General features: G+C 36.0%; 1 protein-coding gene across 8 annotated transcripts in view; it reads right to left on the bottom strand.

Annotated features, from left to right (window-relative positions):
* Positions 1 to 4,527: 4,527 nt before the first annotated feature.
* Sin3A (SIN3 transcription regulator family member A) overlaps positions 4,528 to 19,405 on the bottom strand; it is a 78,218-nt gene continuing 63,340 nt past the window's right edge. For all 8 annotated transcript variants that reach the window (XM_088226304.1, XM_088226303.1, XM_088226306.1 and 5 more), the window contains exons 22-28: positions 18,928 to 19,063; positions 17,196 to 17,386; positions 16,163 to 16,537; positions 14,575 to 14,742; positions 13,955 to 14,170; positions 8,826 to 9,044; positions 4,528 to 5,578 (exon numbers count right to left, since the gene is read on the bottom strand). In XM_088226304.1, the coding sequence (XP_088082430.1) occupies positions 5,378 to 5,578; positions 8,826 to 9,044; positions 13,955 to 14,170; positions 14,575 to 14,742; positions 16,163 to 16,537; positions 17,196 to 17,386; positions 18,928 to 19,063 (1,506 nt within the window). In that variant the 3' untranslated portion in view covers positions 4,528 to 5,377. The remainder of the gene's footprint in view (positions 5,579 to 8,825; positions 9,045 to 13,954; positions 14,171 to 14,574; positions 14,743 to 16,162; positions 16,538 to 17,195; positions 17,387 to 18,927; positions 19,064 to 19,405) is intronic.

Raw genomic sequence — 19,405 nt, 5'->3', positions numbered from 1 at the left:
CGAGGGTACTTCGCAGAGGTTCTGTTAAATAAAGCTCAGCCGAAACAAAGTGAGTGTTTACTATAGTCTTTAAAATATGGCTTGATTAAATTAAATTGACAGCTGCCAAACTAATGTCACCGAGCGGGAAATTAATGATCACTGATCATTTTTTTTTTATTATAAAAAGAAATATTTGCGTTCTTTTGATTTACCCAAATATTTAATTTTGAGGGCCATTTTCAATGAGTTGTAAATAACTCACTATTAGAAAATGGGAATCAAGTTGGGGTAGAGTGGGATTTGAACCACGGACCTTTGGCCCGTGAGTCCAAGACACTAGCCACAGGACCACAACCCGATCAAATCGATTTTATCAGTTTTTTCGTGCAAACATGAAACTCTGTTTCCGAAAATAGATATAAAAACGCAAAAATAAACCTATTATAGTGTTTTTAAGACAATTATTCACTAAAAAAATAAGACATTTATACTTTTTTTCATAAACAAATGAATTATTTTTTACTCAATCGATTTGCATTGATCAATTTGTCCCATCTCTAACGTTTTTGCAAAATGATGTAACCTTGTTAAAACGTCGTTAATAATTTGGTTTATTTTAGATTTAAAGCTGATTTTGTTGACTATAAGTATTGTATAAAAAAAATTAATTAACATGCCAGATACGAATGATTTTTCGTGTGTCAATATAAATCACTCCTTAGACGTCACTACAAAGTTATGTCGTCACTTTTGCTGACAACTGTCATTCTAATCAAGCTATATTTTAAGGACTATAGAGCCCTTACAGAGCACTGCAGATTGAACAAACACCTTGCTAGACTGAATCTTTCTGAAACGTCTAGATGTAGGTTCTGCATTGCAGATGAGGAAACACCTATACACATTCTAAGTGAATGTGATGCTTTACATCATAAAAGGAGCCACTGGTTAAACCTGAGGATGTTAAGGAGCTGCCCCCCCACCTGATATCTCGATACTTTACAGATTTGAGTACGGAAGGGGAGATTTAGCAAAATGAGAACTCTCGCCATTCACACGGTAGCCAGGCTCTTTGAAGACCTGGGCTCGGAGGGCGAGAACTATTCACGGGGACCCGTCACAATAGATCTTAACAGGTCGCAGTCACGTCGCAAGCTTGTACAGCACTGAACCCCACCTCCGAGAATAAAAATACAGGGGTAAAAATTAGAGCATTTAATTGTACTTTTGTAATATCAAAGTGACAAAACTTCATAAAATCATAGTGATGCTAATATTCTATGAACAAACAAGAAAATATTTCAAAACCACTGAATTTCCTCATTTGAAATAACTAATTTTGTGACAACGGGATGTTTTAACTCGGTTTGCGTCAAAGTGTGTTGGCCGTATCGCCAAGTCCACGCGATAGTTGCAAATCTGCCGATCTACACAAAAATATGAAAAATAGCGATTGTCCATTTAATTAGTAAAAAATGAGTGGAAAAATGTGAAAAAAGAATGCAGTTGTATGTAAAATCTTCACTACTGTTGATTAAGCAAAATGTAAAAAAATTAATGTTGAATAACTTTTGAATGAATTTTTTGCTTTCGGACTGTTTCTGTGTCCGGGCGGATTAAGAATACAGTTCTGTGTGTGAAAAAGAACCAGAGTCCCGGACGAGTGTCTTCCACTCTTGGAGAGGTAAAAATCCCAGATATCCCAGTGTGGTGGTTGGTGCGTTCACATGCCATTCTTGAGGTCCTGGGTTAGATTCCCGGCAGAGTGGATGTGAAATATCGACTTTTGAAGTTGTTTAAACTGCAATATTTCGTCATTCCTTGACTTTTACGTAAAAGATCATCAAAATACGCCGCATTTGGTTTACAAATGCAATGCCCTATGGACCACTGGGTATGGAAAGGGAAATGATGTGCGAGATGTCTCGATTGTGGCACCTAAAGGGGTTAAGTATACTTTTTTTTACGGTACTGCGTGGAATGTACCTCGCATGTAAAACGGGAGTCGGGTACATTAGATTTAAGGTGATCATTTTAATCAATATTTTCTCATCATCTCTGAAGCTTGTAATTTTGACAATTTATATCTTCAAAAGTGTCGAGAGGAGCCAAACTGAGTGACATAAGAAGCGATACAGGTGAGTTTTACTCACCGGCATCCACGAGTGGTCTTAGTGCCCGCGAACCCCGGGAAATGTGACCGCTGATTTTACATAGACAGTGAGAGAGCAATTGTCCGGCCTCTGCCTACCCTTACGGAGAAATGGCGTAATGGTAGTAGTAATTTTGAAGAAATTATGCAAACCTAAGAAGAAAGTATTCTTTATAACTCAGTAGAGTTCCGCCACGCGTCCATTAAGAATGGCGGCCTCCGTGGTGTAGTGGTCAAGACGCTTGACTCACACACGGAAGGTTCCGGGTTCGATTCCCGGTGAGAACACAAAAAATAAAATGTGATTCTTCTCAAGCCTGGGTGCTCTGTGATGTAATTCACCACTGTAATTAGGCCTCCTGGCCTGTTGTCGTGCAAAAAAAAATACATGATTTGCCGATAACTTAATTTACATACCAAACGTATTTGATTTTTCATAATTGATTCAAACCACGGAAGCTCGCTTTTTTTAACTGCGTATGTTTTTTAAGCTCTTATATATTTGACTTTTTGCAGATTGGCAACTTTTGTATGGATTTGACTATACACACAGGTGTTCCAAATTGAATGCATTTAAATGAAAACGGATTGAAGAAATTATAATAACGAAATTTTAACAATTGAGGGCATTTGAAGCAAAGATAGCAAACTCCCGTTTAGGTGTTTCTGAGAAAAATAACAAAAACTGCTACACTAATGCCGAAGAGTCTTTATGTTAGAAATGTTATGTTCACTGAACTTAAACTTCAAGATACTAATAAATTAGCCTTAATAGAAACACGAATTAAAAAAACTTTCTTAATATTTGTGTGGCACGGCCATTTTGAAAATTTAAATCTCAAGACTGTCATTGGTCGAATAAAATGGCTGATTGATATTGCTACGTTTGCTTCCGAACACTATTTTCAAACCATCAGAAGTACGATTTTAAGCTACATTTGCGACTCATTTCATGATTTTTATAAAAATAAAGTTGATAAACTACAGGTATGGGTTGTGGTCCTGTGGCTAGCGTCTCGGACTCACAGACCAAAGGTCTGTGGTTCGAATCCCACTCTACCCCAACTTGATTCCCATTTTCTAATAGTGGGTTATTTACAACTCGTGAAAAATGGCAATCAAAATTAAATATTTGGGTAAATCATAAGAGCGCAAAAATTTCATTTCTTTTAAAAAAAAAAATTTTTTTTTTTGAGGTTGCTATCTTTGCTTCCGATGCCCGTAATTGTTCACAATTTATTTCGATTAAATCTGTATAATTATGTACGTTGTCATGCTGTTAGCACCACGGTGTGATTAAGCGCTGCAGACTAGCGCCGTGCTTATGAACGCTATCTTCATCGGAACATATCGAGACGGTATAAAGTAACATCGATATTTATGGACGAAAATGTGTATATTTGTATGAAAATTCAAAGTATCTTCGTCGGTAATCTGTAATTGAACATGTTTAGAAAAAAAAAATGTAAATATTCTTTTTTTCGTACAGAAAACACAATTTTACTTCTTAGATAAAATTGAAGATATTTTATTTTCCCATCAGAATACAGACCCAGAGACGTGCGGTGATGTTTTCTAAAGCATTTTACATCATCGTGATATGTGATCGGAGTTATCTAGGATGTCTCCTAAGATAAAATGTCTTAATGAACATGAAATCAGGAAGTCAATAGCGAGAAACAATCCCAATACACAATCCAGTGGCAGATATTGTCCGAACGATTGTTAAATTAAGGCAATGTTTTGAAAGAAAAATGCAAAATTTACTCTAAGATCACTTTTTTATTGCTTTCGAAACAATACAGAGCATTGGAGTCGCATTAAAAACTTCCTTAAACATGTCCAGGTAATTGTCCAAGTAATTGCTTCGACAGAGAAACTCGGTTACGAGCAGCGGGGTCAGTAAGAGAAAGTCAGATTCTCACCAATAAAGCCGTATTTTTAACTGACAACGTTGTGTCGCGTTGTGCATCCGATGTTCGCAGCCGCCCGTCTCAACAAAATGCATTCAAATTTCGGCAACACGTGTGGCCGCGCACGAACGCGAATTATAATCTACTCGAACAATACAATATATACACTATGTACAAACAGACGTAATAACTGTACAATAAAAATGCGCAATTTCGCACAGCAATTTGTTCTACCGCGCACCCAATCGTCGTCTTTGGTCGACTCTTGATTTTTGTTTACACAAACCGAAAAAAAAATACCAATCGGATTTCTTCGGTCTGACAATTTTTTTCCGTTTCAATAATTTACTCTTTTTTTAAATATTTTATTTATTTTTTACGTTTATTCCAATTTAAAACTAAATTCGAATATAGAATTTATGAAATTCCATATTCAAACATTGGTCAGAGATATATTAATATCACAATAAAGAAAGTCTGTTCTGAGTGGTATTTTTTTTATTATCTTTAATTAATGTACATTTTTCTTCTTCCAAATTATTTGGAAAATATAATCTTGATTTCTTGCGCGCTCGACTCGTGGCGGGAATTTATCTCATCTTAATAAAATACCGCGCGGATATTTTTGATAGATTCAACTTTTTTTACAGATACTCGACATTTTTTCACAGGTTATTTTGAGATTGTCTATTGGCAAGTTGACGTCCAACGCCTCGAATACACAAATTAACAATAATTTATTTATATAATAATTCATTTATGCATCGAGACATTAGCAACAATTTGACAAGTCCATTCGTTTCCGGAATAAATATGCGTCTAGATTTCCAGAGGGTAGTATCACGTAGAATTTTTGGTGGAAATAAGAGAACGGACGCAACAAACCCGGTGATGACTATCGTTGAGTGTGGGATTCACATTACGAAGCCTAAACCTTTGATATTTTGATTTTATAAATATTGAGCATTTTAAATATGAGTAACATATTTAACCACATTTGTCATTTTCACCTGTCTTCGGTGGCTTGAGAAAGCTAATTTACGTGCATTTGTCCAGTTAGAATTTTTTCCCATAAGTCATTTAAAAATATGACAGTCACGTCTCTTTGTGATAGTACCCTACGGAGCATCTAGTGGGAGAGCAAAGTCTGTCTCCAGTCGTGGGGAGGCGCAGCCAGAACGGCGTACTTCACAGGCCGACATAATCCACGGCTCGAGATCCAGCATGACGTACTCGAGAGTCTCATGCGCAGGGGGTGTGCGGCCAATATGGCCTACTCCACGGGCACGGGGGGAGGCGCGGCCGGAACGGCCCACTCCGAGTTCAGAGTCTACGCGGGCAGGCTGGTGTATGTGGTGTAGGGGCGGTAGGGGGGCCGCGCGCCGGCCGCGCCGCGCGTCACGGCCCTCGAGCCGCGGCGCAGCCACTCCTGGCAGCCGCGGGCCATGGCCCCCGTGACGTGGCGGGAGCCCCACGCTCGCAGCCAGGACTGCCACCGCGCGTCCAGCCGGAGGGAGACTCGGGGGTGGCTCTGTAGAGAAAATATTTTATTAGTACAAATTATAATATTAACTGGTGAACAAATTTTTAAAAAAATATATGCACCGGTACCTCTTTTTACATTTACATCGCTCTTTTACTTACTAGGATTAAAATATATTTGAGGACCTTACCCAAAATGGGACAATATCCATTTTCACAATTTTTCAGTAGCGATGATTTTTTGTTTCATATTTTATTTATTTTATTTTATTTAGAAAACATACAGTCATACAAAATCAGTATTAAAAACAACAATTTTTTAACATAAAAAGACCAATTAAGTTTTCATAAATTAAAAAGATATAAACATTAAATGTGACAAAAAATAAAAAATAAATAAGAATTTTAAGTGAAAAAAAGATAATTGTTGACATTTGCGTTTTCCATGGAGGTAATAAATTAAAATAAATAAAAATACCGAATGTACACTCCGAGCCATCCACGCACACACATGAACGCACATATAAAACATACACAAACATATACATTACATGCGGCACATCTGCATAGCATAAACCACTCAAGATGTACATTCAGCAACTATCCCAAATAATCGACCCCATGAAGAAATTTTCTGTACAAATGCAACGTGCAGTTAAAAATGTCTACATCAATACTGAGTCCGTTATATGTACAAGAAACCAACATTCAATATATTTATAGCCCTTCATAAAATAAATGCATCGTGTTCACATCAAATATCTAAGGTCAATTTCAATTTTTTACGGGGTACTGCGTGGAACATATCCCCTATGTAAAAAGAGGTTTCAGCATTTATTTATTTATCTGTAGAAAGCGTACGGGGTTGACCCAATGCTATGGTTTAGCTATTGCCAATACGGTTACGCTTCCTTTATCGCTCTCCCTGTGTGCATCAAGAGGCATGGTCATCGTCACACCGAGCTCTCAAATTTCACAGGGTACATTTTTCATACCATAAAGAAATAAATATTACTTGAATAGTCTACTCCTATCTTTGACACGTAACTCGTTTAGGATATGCCAGTCCGAAGACATCGGTAGTGAAAAGTTTGTCAACTGTTCCGAGGATCCTCGGCAGAGGGGAAAAGAATCCGATGTAAGTTCTAAAATTTCCCACAGCAAAGACGGCATTATGCTTATCTAAACATCAAACTACATAATAATAAAATTAATAAAACAACTTTGTTTTTGACCACTAATTTTTATTTTTCACCGACCAGTTTCAAAGCAAACAAGCTTCTTCTTCAAGGTTTACGTAACTAATGAATTGATTCCTTTTTATTTTATTTCTATCATGTTCACTAAATACTACACGTGGACCCAATAAATCAAGTGTTTTTATTTTTCTCTTACACGGGTGGTAATTTGATATCATTATTTTCGAAGTAAGCCAGGAGAGGACTAAAAGAAATATTGTTTATTTGGTTATTAATTATTGTTTTCTTATTGCGAATCGCTTTTTTAATTTCTAAGTTGTCTAATTTTAATATTTTATTTTCAACATGAAGTACTTTGAATCCAGTGTCTTTATTGAAGTTATGATTATTTTCTATCAGATGATTTGCGAATTCAGAAAAATTATTATTATTTAAGCATCTGAAGTGTTCTTTTACTCTGATATTAAAGTTTCTTTCAGTTTTTCAATGTAGATTGAATATAAGTTAGTTAGTGCTTCAAATATAAACTTTATACACAATAATAATTGTCTTCAGAGTGCTCATTGTAATTGCCCAATATTGGATAGGACAGATAATGTCAAATACTTAGGAGTTTATAGTGCAAACAAATATAAATTTATAGTGCAAACAGCAGATTGGAAATATTACAAAAAGACTAATGTATATATTCAAAACAATTTGAAATATAATTAATGTAAAGGAACTTTTAAAGATTTATTTTGCATTGTGCCAATCAATTTTGGAGTATGGTATAATCGGATGGGGTGGTGCGAGTGACACAGTTTTAAATAGTGTATTTGTTGCACAAAAATCCATAATTAAAATAATACTCAGAGTCCCGATGCAGACATCTACTGAAGAAATATTCCACAAATTACAACTTATGACACCTAAACAATTATACGCTAGAACAATACTCACAGATTCTAAAACTATTCTTACCCATACAAATAATATAATCACTAGATCCTCAACACAAAGACAACTTAAACAAATACAAATTAATACCACTTTCGGACAAAGCGATTTTGAGTATTATTCAATTAATATCTATAACCTACTTCCACTGTCTATTAAAAAATGGATAGTGGAGCTAGGTAGAAGTAAAACGGATTGTCTCATTCGCCAAAACCAATATTGAATCAACTGCTCCACTTATGTGTAATAGCTTATGTTATGTTTTGTTCTTTCATTGTGGGTTTTGTAATATAAATAATATAGGTGTACATAAATTAATTATAAACAAATACGTAGTGTTTAAAAATGTCTGAACATCTTGTTAATTATCTCTGTTTATTAAGTCTTCTTTGTTTATTCGCAAATGTAAAAATATTTAAAAAAATAATATTGTTAAGTGTTCCCGGCATGGGTAATCCCTCAAATTATTTTTATTATTAATTATAGTTTATTATGGAAAAAATATGCATGAATAAATAAATAAAATACGCATTACGGTGAGGTACGAGGTTAATTAATCTGAGCAGCAATACCATGGGCATCTATATAGTTATAGGCATAACTATTCAACAAGAGGATCTAAAAATATAAGACTGGAAAAGAAATCAAAAGCAATGTCCCAGAACTGCCGCATGTACAAGGGAATACAATTATTTGAGGAAATGCCAGAAAGCTTAAAAAATTAAATAAATGTAAATATATTTCAAATTAAATGTAAAAAGTATATATGTAAAAAATATTAGGTAGTATATAGTGTAAATAGTGAACATAATTAATGAACATGTACATATGAAACAGTTAATATTATAAATTAGGATATCAAGTGTATAATAGTGATAAATAATGTTAGAATAAGTATAGATGTAAATATTGTGTTGTAAATATATATTAGACTATGTTAAGAATAGAACTAAATAAAATATTTAAAAAAATATATTTAAAAAATATGAAGGCAGGCTGTGTGCCATGATAGATGGAGACTATCATAAACAGAAAAAACTCCGTTTTCATTTTACATTAATTAGTTTTATATAGATTCCCTGTTATTAAGTATGTATACTAATTTTTTGCAATAAATTTATAAAATAAAATAAATTAATGAATTAGGTGGGTGCGTACCTTTCTGGCTCTGGTCAGCGCGTCCTTCTTGTACAGGAACTGTTCCTTGTTGACGACGAACACCATGCTGTAGGAGTTGAGGTCGAACTTGCAGTCGGTCCGGTCGTCGCTCACGAAGTCGCCGACGCGGCCGTTGGGCTGCGTCGCGTGACGTCGCTGGAAGCGTCGCACGTTCCGCGCCAGGAACACGGCTTTCCGTCGCCCCCAGCCGCTCCCTTCCTGCCGAACCACACACACACACGTTATATTCTATTGCGCCTCTAAAAACAAGTGTAACGAACAAAGACACTGGGGTCGATTGTTTGAGCGGTAAAGAGGAAGTTTAGCGCAACCTGAAATACTATTTGAAAAATAACAATCATTTGAAATTGCACAAAAAACATCCCTAAACCATATTTTTTAAATTAAATAAAATGTGTAATAATTCACAAAAAGGGTAACAACGTTGATATGATTCACAAATTACAATAAAACTCCCTTTTACATTGTTTAAGGGGGCAACAAACCAGTGTAAAACTGAGGAATGTCCATGTGACAAAACGAAAAATATATGGAAAAGGGAGCATCACATAAAACTAAAATTAATTTTCTAGACTTTAATGTACTGCCAGAAAAATTGCTGTTCAATTTTTTTTTTTTAAAAAAAACAAAACCGATTTTGATATTTTAATTTATGTAAAACAATATAAAATTTTTAAACAATTTTTAATTAAAAACAATGAAGATAAAAACAGTAATTGGAATTAGCATAAAAAAACATATCGATGGTGGAAAGGAAAAGTTCCTAAACAATATGTAGCAGGTTTTTTTTTTACTATTAAAAAAGTCTTATGTATAATATCTATCTAATTTTTCAACTAACAAAAAGAAAAAATATTTGCTTATCTTACAGTATGCAACTATGTTCACGCGTGTTGCATAACACGTAAGCCAAATAACGGTATTAAGGATAGTGGCGGATATATGGCGGCCTCCGTGGTGTAGTGGTCAAGACGCTTGACTCACACACGAAAGGTTCCGGGTTCGATTCCCGGTGAGAACACAAAAATTAAAATGTGTATTTTCTCAAGCCTGGGTGTTCTGTGATGTAATTCACCACTGTAATTGGGCCTCCTGGCCTGTTGTGGTGCAAAAAAAAAAAAAAGAAAATAATATTATTAATATACAAAATAAATTTAGTACACAAACACAAAATAGTTATCGCCTACAAAAAAGTTTTCCCAAACCTTTTTTAACTTGATGCCTTAAATGACGTAACATTAAAGAGTAATCACTTCACTATGTATTCCTGATAAATATAATAATAATAATATAAATCACAAACATCAACAGATGAAAGAATTGAAGGAATATAGATGTTCAAATATAAGCAGAATGGTGAATGTTACACAGTGTGTAAAGTGGCCACTTAAACCAGCCATTGACAGGTCATAAGCCCTGTAGATGCCTAGACTTCTAAATTACCTTCTCTTAAATGTTCTTCATCTCTGTTGTAATATGTTAATAATATTTCTGTCGCTACTACCTGCATATAGTAATTTATTGATTTTATTTTCTTCCTTCACAATTTAGTATTATGTCAATATGGCGTATGTTACTCAAAAAACAAATAAAGATTTAGTGAAAACTAACCCTTAAGGACATCGGAACATCGCTAAGACTGTTTTTTGTTTGTATCAAATTCAATGCGAAATAGCCTTTCTAGTATATTAGTGACATAAACAAATAGTTCAATTACACTGCCCCGACTTGAGGTTTTTTTAAACTCAAAAACTTATAATTGTTATTCCCTTATACTTAAATGATTTAATTGCAATTCTTTTATTTCCATAATTATATAAAATCATGATGTACAACCCCTGCTTGCAGTTGTATATAACATAGAAATTTGTTCAGTCTCCCACCAGTCTGACGATGTCGGTCACGACGAAACCCGGTCACCGGTAAAAATGTATTAATAAAAGTGGAATAAAACTATAAGTATTTTTATTATTATAATTAAAACAAGGGTATTGAAAAACGTTGATTGTGGGAATATTTGTATGAGAATGTGGGAAGAAAAATGAACCCTGGGCCCATATATCCGGTTCTCTATAAAGTAAAATTTAATTTTATGGACAAAAATATGAATTTTTTAAAGAATCTTCGTCGGTAACCTGCAATGAGGAAGTTCAGTGTTACAGGAAATTGGATACAGAAAGGGTTTTCTTACATGCGATAAAAATTAGAGCATTTAATTGTACGACGAAGTAATAAATAGGAAAAAATCTCACATTAGGTCTACTGACGTGCGATTCCCGGGCTGTTACCCTTGGCGGGAATAATCCCCAACATTTCAGCAAAAATAGCGGAAAAATGTAAAGTTGGGGAATGTAAAAAGAAAGTATAACTGGAGTTTGTTTGCCAATCAAAAAAGACCATTTCATCACAGTAAAAAAAAGAACTATTAATGATTTATTAGTTCTATTTAAAATCGTTAATTCAGTATTGGACAGCCCTGAAATTTTGGCCCTCATTGGTTTTAAAGTACCAGTTAGAGTGACTAGGCTGGTACAACTTTATCACTGCGACAATCGTATCTCAATATATTCTAGCAATCGTCTACATGCGCTGGGTAATAAACATTCGGATTTAGGTGACATATTTTTATTAAAATTTCCAGCTTATAAACAATCAACATATTACAACAGACATGAAGAACATTTAAGAGCAGGTAATATAGAAGTCTAGGCATCTACAGGGCTTATGACCTGTCAATGGCTGGTTTAAGTGGCCACTTTACACACTGTGTAACATTCACCTAGTATGTAGGTGAAATAATTCAATTGGATGAATCTCACCCGCATAAATAAAGGTTTCAGCTCTTTAACTTCACAAACATCGACAGATGAAAGAATTGAAGGAATATAGATGTTCAAATATAGGCAGAATGGTGAATGTTACACAGTGTGTAAAGTGGCCACTTAAACCAGCCATTGACAGGTCATAAGCCCTGTAGATGCCTAGACTTATATATTACCTTCTCTTAAATGTTCTTCATGTCTGTTGTAATATGTTAATATAAACAGCTCCCCAGGGAGTTGAATCCAGTTTGTGTCTACAAAAATTTGGACAAACTCAAAATATTGTTTGTAAACAATTACTTGTAAAACATTTTAGTGTGGAATCAATATTTTAATTATGTTCTTTCTAAGTAAGCATTGAAAAGTTGTTACTGTTTATACTCCACTGTAAATACTTATGTATGTATGTAATGTAAAAGGTACTTGTACCGTTAATTCTTGAAAAAATAAAATAAAATCAAGGTAATGTGAAGACAATGAGGAACTTCAGCCCTATTGAAAATTGGGTACAAAATATGTTTTCTTACGCGCGGTAAAAATTAGACCATCAAATTATACGGCAAAGTTTCTTGAAAATGTAGGAAAAAAATATTTAAAAATATTTTAACCCTTTGTAACACAAAGCCGGCGAATCTCCGGCCTAGGTCAATTTGTCACTGACTCACAAAGGTGGTGATTCGCCGGTTTGTCTTTGAAGTGATTTTTTTTTACATCAAAACTGAATGACAATAACTTTATTCTTAAAAATGACCCAAATAAGTATATTTCGGTTACTGATTTCACATTATTTATTACTAAATATTAATTTGGTCTAAATTTTATTGTAATAAAAAATGTGTAGAAATTAAATAGTGTGTTGAATGAACTAATTATGTCATCTTTATTAGTGGTGAAAACTGCTTTGAACAACGTCACTAGTTTGTCGTAAGAATCAACCAATGATAAGAGAGTTGTGGAAGATTTCCGGTTTATGGTAAGTCAACTGACCAATCAGCAGAACTAATCCAGAAGAGAACTTGGGAGTAATTTCAGAAATAAAAAAACTTAAAAAACCATAGTGCTGATAATACGTTTTTTTTTTAAGCTTAGTTTAAAAGTCTGTTAACAAATACATATATTTTTAAAAACCACTGAACTTCCTCATTGTTTTAGCCTTGTAATAGGTATGGTAAATTATAGGTAAATCACTAAACTTCCTCGTATATAGTAAAAATCAATAGTAATATTACCCTTCCTCTAAATGCCCTTCCTGTAACAATGATATAAACAATTACTTACACAGTTTGTCCTGAAACTTTATTTGTGAAATGTAGGAGTATTCGAAACTCGGAATTCTTCTATTGCGTAAAGATCCCTTATTGTCCTTGTTTCGGAATTTACTTCAATCTGGCTACATTTATTTATATTTGTCATTTAAGGCAAACACGTATCGAAAGAGACTAGAGCTGGTATTATGGTATGATAAGTTTCTTTCTATTAATAAAAATTAGGAGTAGGCAAGCGTAGTGTATCACGAAAAACTATGTATCAATAATTGGTCACATACTTATAAATAAAATAAATAGATTTAGCAAAATTTACTGTCCAGTAATCGCGCTAATATATTTTACTGTTAATCCGGAAAACAAAAATTTCACAAAAAAATATTTCCAGGGGTGATATTTCAAACGCTCTCGCAGCCGTAGAAAAAGCTTTTATCTCGCGTGTTTTGTATGTGAATCATCATTCCCTTTCCACACCTAATGGTGCATTGGGTACAGCATTGGCTGTCTTGATCATTTTTGATACATGAAGGTAAGATCAGTCTTACGCTTCAGATACCAGTCCAGGGACTATGAAATATTCGGGTGTGAAAAAACCCTTTTAAGTAAATATTTCATTTCAACCATGTCGGGAATCGAGCCCGGGACCTCTCGCATGGTAGGCAGACGCGCTGACCATTATACTCAAGTGTATGCTACAGCTGTGAGAATGGTTCAGAATAGTACCCCGCAGGTGACTAAAATGTTGACTGTCGACCCGGGAGACGATTCGCGGAGGGCCTAATTTTTTTAAAATTTGAAAATATTTTTTAGTAAATATGTGAACATAGTGATAACTTCGTGATACACCCACTGACCAGACCAGTACATCAATATTTTTAGTTTTAGGAATTCACAAAAGTAGTCCGTTAGGATGGAGGAATCTCTATATATATAAATCAACGAATGTATAGAAATATGTCTGGATAAGCTCCCAGACAATAAGACTTACATTAAAAAGAGAAAAAATAAAATGATGAATTACCTTAAACAGGTCTAGGGTGTCGCTGGCCGAGGGGTTCGCGTAGCGCTCGCGGTAGCGCGCCCAGTCCGCCAGGCGGGCGGGCGGAGCGGGGGCGTGCGTGGGAGCGGGCGTGCTGCCGGGCGCCGCGCCCGCGGGCGGCGAGCTGCCGTCCGAGGGCGGCGCCGGGTTCGCTGCCTCCAGCAGCTCGAACGTCACGCGGCTGTCGTCGCCGCCATACTGAAATGAAAATAAACATTACAGCATCTTCTTTAGGATATCATCAGTTAACAGGTAAAACTCTAAGTGTTTTTTTATTAAAAAAATCTACGCTCATTTAGTAAAAAATGTTAACGTTTTGTTCAATTTAAGGCGAAGATATTTAGATCCGCCCAGACACAGAAGTATGTATGTGGAAGTATAATGCAGACAGAGTGAATTGAATCGGGTTGTGGTCCCGTGGCTAGTGTCTCGGACTCACGGATCGAAGGTCCGTGGTTCGAATCCAACTCTACCCCAACTTGATTCCCGTTTTCTTATAGTGAGTCTTTTGCAACTCGTTAAAAATGGCCCTCAAAGTTAAATATTTGGGTAAATCATAAGAACGCAAATATTTATTTTTCTATTAAAAAAGTTATACTTACGATGCACATTTTGTAGGTGCGCTCTTCGCGGAGGAGGCGCTCCACGCGGCGCTGGTGGGCGGCCGCGGCGGCCGGCGACGGGGAGCTGGAGCCGCCCGCGCGCGCGCGCTCCTGCGCATGCAGCTCGACGCAGCGCGACGCCGTCCGCTCCTGCACGCACTGCTGCAGCTGCAAGGGGAGGAGACCGGAGGTCAATACACGCACAATGTCAGGAGCCACTTTTGTGAATGAGGAAGTTCAGTGCCAAGGGAAATTGGATATAAAAAAATGTTTTCTTAACGCAGTAAAAATGAATGCATTTATTTGTAAGGCAAGGTCTCTCAAAAATGAACAAAAAAAATAGGATCGTGCGGGGGGATACGGAGATCGCGTTGACAGTTCGTACCTCATTGCCGGAGAGAGAAAGGAAAAAGGGTAACCCACAATGAGAACGGGGAAATATCACTTACAACGAATGCTGATAAAAATATATGAAATGGATTTAGAAAAATTAATTGTATTTACAAAATCTATATGGATATTGTAGAGAAAAGTTTTCTTAAGAAAAGAAATTATGAAAAACATGTCCCTAGAAAAACGCGACACTGATAATTGTGATGTCGAATTAGTGATGGTGTTCTATAAATATAAATAAACTTCAGAATTAACATGAATCGTGACGTATTAGGGGTTTGGCCAATCAATGCAATGACCGTTTTCGTGGGAATTCTAAATTATATTTTCAAAAATATTTTTATTTTATATTTACTAATAAGTACAGTAAAACGTCATTTTTACGTTCCTCGATTTTACGTTTTCCCGCTTTTTACGCCGAAATGTTCAGGACCCATTTTTCTTCATACATTCTCGTAAAAATATTCCCCCCAATTGACATTTTTTACATTTTTCATAACCCCAGTTTTATGCTTAAAAAAATTTCGGAATTTATTTGATGTGTCAAAAAGCCAAAACTTAGTCGTAATAATAATGCTGCGGCCCGCGCGCCACCGCGTGTGCTACGCGAATGAAGAATAAAAACAGGCGTTTTTAAATCAAATAAAAAAACAGATTACATAACATTGTTTGAAAAAATATAAAAATATTTATACTGAAATCATTGAAAAAAGGTTAAAAAAAAAAATTAAAAAAATATTGTCAATTTCCACTTATCGTCGTTTTTTAAATCTTTCTGGAATTATATATACACTATAGTGTGGCAAATAATTTTAAAAAAAATGTTATTCCTATTTTAATATACATTTTTCATTTCCTCACTTAAGTGTTTTCCTCAGTTTTACACTTTTTTTCTTGCTCCCTTGAATAACGTAAAAAGGGGGGTTTTACTGTAGTACAAAAATATTTTTCTCACCGGACAGTATTTCATAAACCATTATTACTTTGTTAATATTTTTTTTTAAGTGATTTTTTCCTATTGTAACATTCTCATTAGAGTAATTTTAAATTGAATAAAGCCAACCTACATAGTAAATGTGTTTGATAGTCTACTAATATAAATTTTTATAAAAACCACTGGACTTTCTTCACACGTACATTATTAATTATTATGAAAATAAAAATTTTGCTATTATTATATACATGCTACGCATACCTGTCGAACGGCGTAGGAGACGACCTTGTCGAGCGTGAAGGCCACGAAGGCGTGGATGCCGAACATCTCGCGCAGGCCGTCCTCGTAGGCGCCCGCCTCCATGTTGCCGTCCAGCACGGAGCGCACCATCTCGAGCAGCGCGGGGTAGAACTGCGCGGCGGGCAGCGTGCCCGGCGGGCGCAGGCGCAGCGCGGCCGCCGTGGCCGGGCGGCGCAGGCGCGCGCCGGCCGCCTCGTCCCGCGCCAGCCGCGCCGCCAGCGCGCGCATGGCGCCCAGGCGCTGGCACAGCACGGCGTGCAGCCGCAGGAACACGTACCAGTGGCTGCTGCCCACGAACACCACCGCTTGCCCGCCCCCGCCTGACTGGCTCGAGTTCTGCATTGTAGGAGGGTGAATATATTAATTATGCTACAAAATACAAAACATAAGTAATACAGTGTAGTGAGGTAATGTGATGATGCCATCACTGGTTGGGAAAATAAAAAAAGTATTATTGAATCTCAATCCCTGAAGCGTAAGACTGATCACATCTTATTTTTTATTTGTTTATATACTTATTAATACATATTTTTTTTTTTTAATTAAAAAAAATAAATTATCATTCTTTTTATTTTTATATATTTCGTTAGCAATAATTGGACATAGTTTTTTTAATTTTTTAAATATATATATATTTTTTTCATTTTGTGTCTTATTTTTTGGTGAATAATTGTCTTAAACACGCTATGATAGGCTTGTTTTTGTGTTTTTATATCAATTTTCGGAAACAGAGTTTAATGTTTGCATGAAAAACTGATAAATTCAATTTGATCGGTACATGATCAGTGATCAGTTATTTCCCATCGCTATTGACATTAATTTGGCAGCTGTCAATTTAACCAAGCTAAATTTTAAGGACTAAAGTATAATTATTGGGAACAGTGCTCGATGCACAACGGGGTGCTGAAAAGATAACGTTGAATGAATCTCTGTCCATGAAGCGTAAGACTGACAGCCTTAACTCCATGCAACAGTGCAGTAAATGCGGGCTCACCTTGTCGGGTTTGGGCAGCAGGGAGGGGGTGATGGTGATGTCGGTGGCGGGCGTGGTGTCAAGCGGCTCGGCCTTGACGCGCGCCGCGCAGCTGTCCGGGGAGCCGTCGCGGCGCCGCGCTCCCGCCACGCTGCCGCCGCCCCCGCCGCCGCCGCCGCTGCTCTCCGACCACTTGGACCAGCCCACTGACTCTGGGGAGGAAGGGTGGTGGACGTCAAACAAAGTTAGTTATTGAAAATGCAGTCAGCCGGTAGAATAAAAGGAGGTTCCATTGTAATTTCTTTTGAATTTTAAACCAGTTTTAAAAAAATACTAAAGGATACTAATAATACCGCGCGGTTGGAAAAAATTTGCTGCAATTGTTTGAAATGCAAATGTTTTTGAAAGTCCGATGCACTAAACTCCTATTGCCATATTTTTCGGACCAAAAGATGCATTTTATTAACTTAAAATTTAACCAAAAATTAGGGCCCCTCGGGGTGTATTTTTTTCTAAAAATTGGCAAGAAAAATTTTGGGGTGCATCTTATGGTCCGATGCGTCTTATCGTCCGCAAAATACATTGAAGACATTTGAATAATTAAAAATCGGATGCACCAGAGGACCGATTTTGCTGCGGTCTTCACCGATCGTCGCGTGTCCGTAGTCTTTCAAAATTGGCATAAAAAATGCATTTCATTTCACGTTTCACCTTTTTAATTTTCAATACATTTTCGATAAAGGTGTATCAAATTTTTTCTATCTCCGATATCTCGGCTCTGAATGGCCGTATCACAGGCACCGTTTAAGATATGTGCCTGGATTTTGCACTATGCGATCTGGTCCGTGAGCTAGAACTGAGGAAATTGTTTAACTTTAAATGTTATACGCTTAACGTAAGCTTCAATAATGAAAAAAAAAATCAGTACCTACTAATGCAGAGCAATTACAGGCAGTGCCAGATTATAGAGCGAGTAAAACTTGTCTTTTTTGTCTTTAGTATTTACCAACAAATTAGCTAAGGAATTCTAATAAAATAGCATTATACCAACTAATTAATTATCCCAAAAAAAAAATTATAATGATCCTTAAGATAAAAATAACTTCATTTAATTAACTTTCATATGATTACCTCTGTTTTGTATAAAAACATTGAACTCCTTAATAAAGATACCAGTCTCAAAGATGTCGCGAAAGCGGTGAAACCAGTCACTGGATATTCCAAATTTGTGGATTTAAGTATCACTTTTTTTTTATTTATACAGGGTGTTCATTAAACCCTTTCACATCCGAAACCACGATTATCAGTATGAGCAAGAAGACTAAGACTAATTTTTTAGAACGAATAAAATTTTTAAAAATTAAATATAAAAAAAAGCAAATGGTTGCTTACTTCTGCAGGGCAGAAACGAGGGCGCGGAGGGGGGAGTCTGATACTGCGTCGCGCTCCCCTCACTTCTCTACTGCAGAAGTAAGCAACCATTTGTTTTATTTTTGAAAGATTTCTTTGTCCAAAATATTTTTTTAAATATGCTAATATGTCTTCTTGCCCACACCGATCATTGTGGTTTCGGATGTGACAGGGTTTAAAGACCACCTGTATAATAAATTACGATGAACTTCCATCAAGAATTATTTTCCCATAAACATAGTTTCTATAAAACATTATTATCAAAAGTTAAATATAATGGTAAGCTGTGCATAATGGCTTATTTGGACGATTCGCCCCTGCCGTATAGCCATACGCTATTTACCTTTGTTGTCCACTTCTTCAGCGCTGTTATTCCGCGTTGTTTTGAGGTTCTCCTTGTTCTCCCGACTCGAGAGCTTCTCGGTTCTTCTGCCGCCCTTCTCCGCCGGGCCCGTGTTGCTGTCAGACTCCGAGGACACCTGCAGGAGACACAACTGTTTATTAATAATACTTATTAAAAAACCATTGTATGTATTTTATACAAATAAAAAAAAATATTTTCGTGTTTTTAAGGTTATAAGTACCTATGTGAAATTATTTTAACATGTTTTTTTTTGTGAATTCAATAAAAAAAATAGTTTTTTTATGTATTTTTTTTTAAAGATTTTTTTTGCACCACAAGAGGCCAGGAGGCCCAATTACAGTGGTGAATTACATCACAGAGCACCCAGGCTTGAGAAAAATCACATTTTAATTTTTGTGTTCTCACCGGGAATCGAACCTGGAACCTTCCGTGTGTGAGTCAAGCGTCTTGACCACTA

Source organism: Micrasema longulum, unplaced genomic scaffold (genome assembly GCF_059751315.1).
Source record: "Micrasema longulum isolate JH-2025_06_02 unplaced genomic scaffold, ASM5975131v1 h1tg000420l, whole genome shotgun sequence".
NCBI lineage: Eukaryota > Metazoa > Arthropoda > Insecta > Trichoptera > Brachycentridae > Micrasema > Micrasema longulum.
This window is presented reverse-complemented; position numbering and strand designations above follow the sequence as displayed.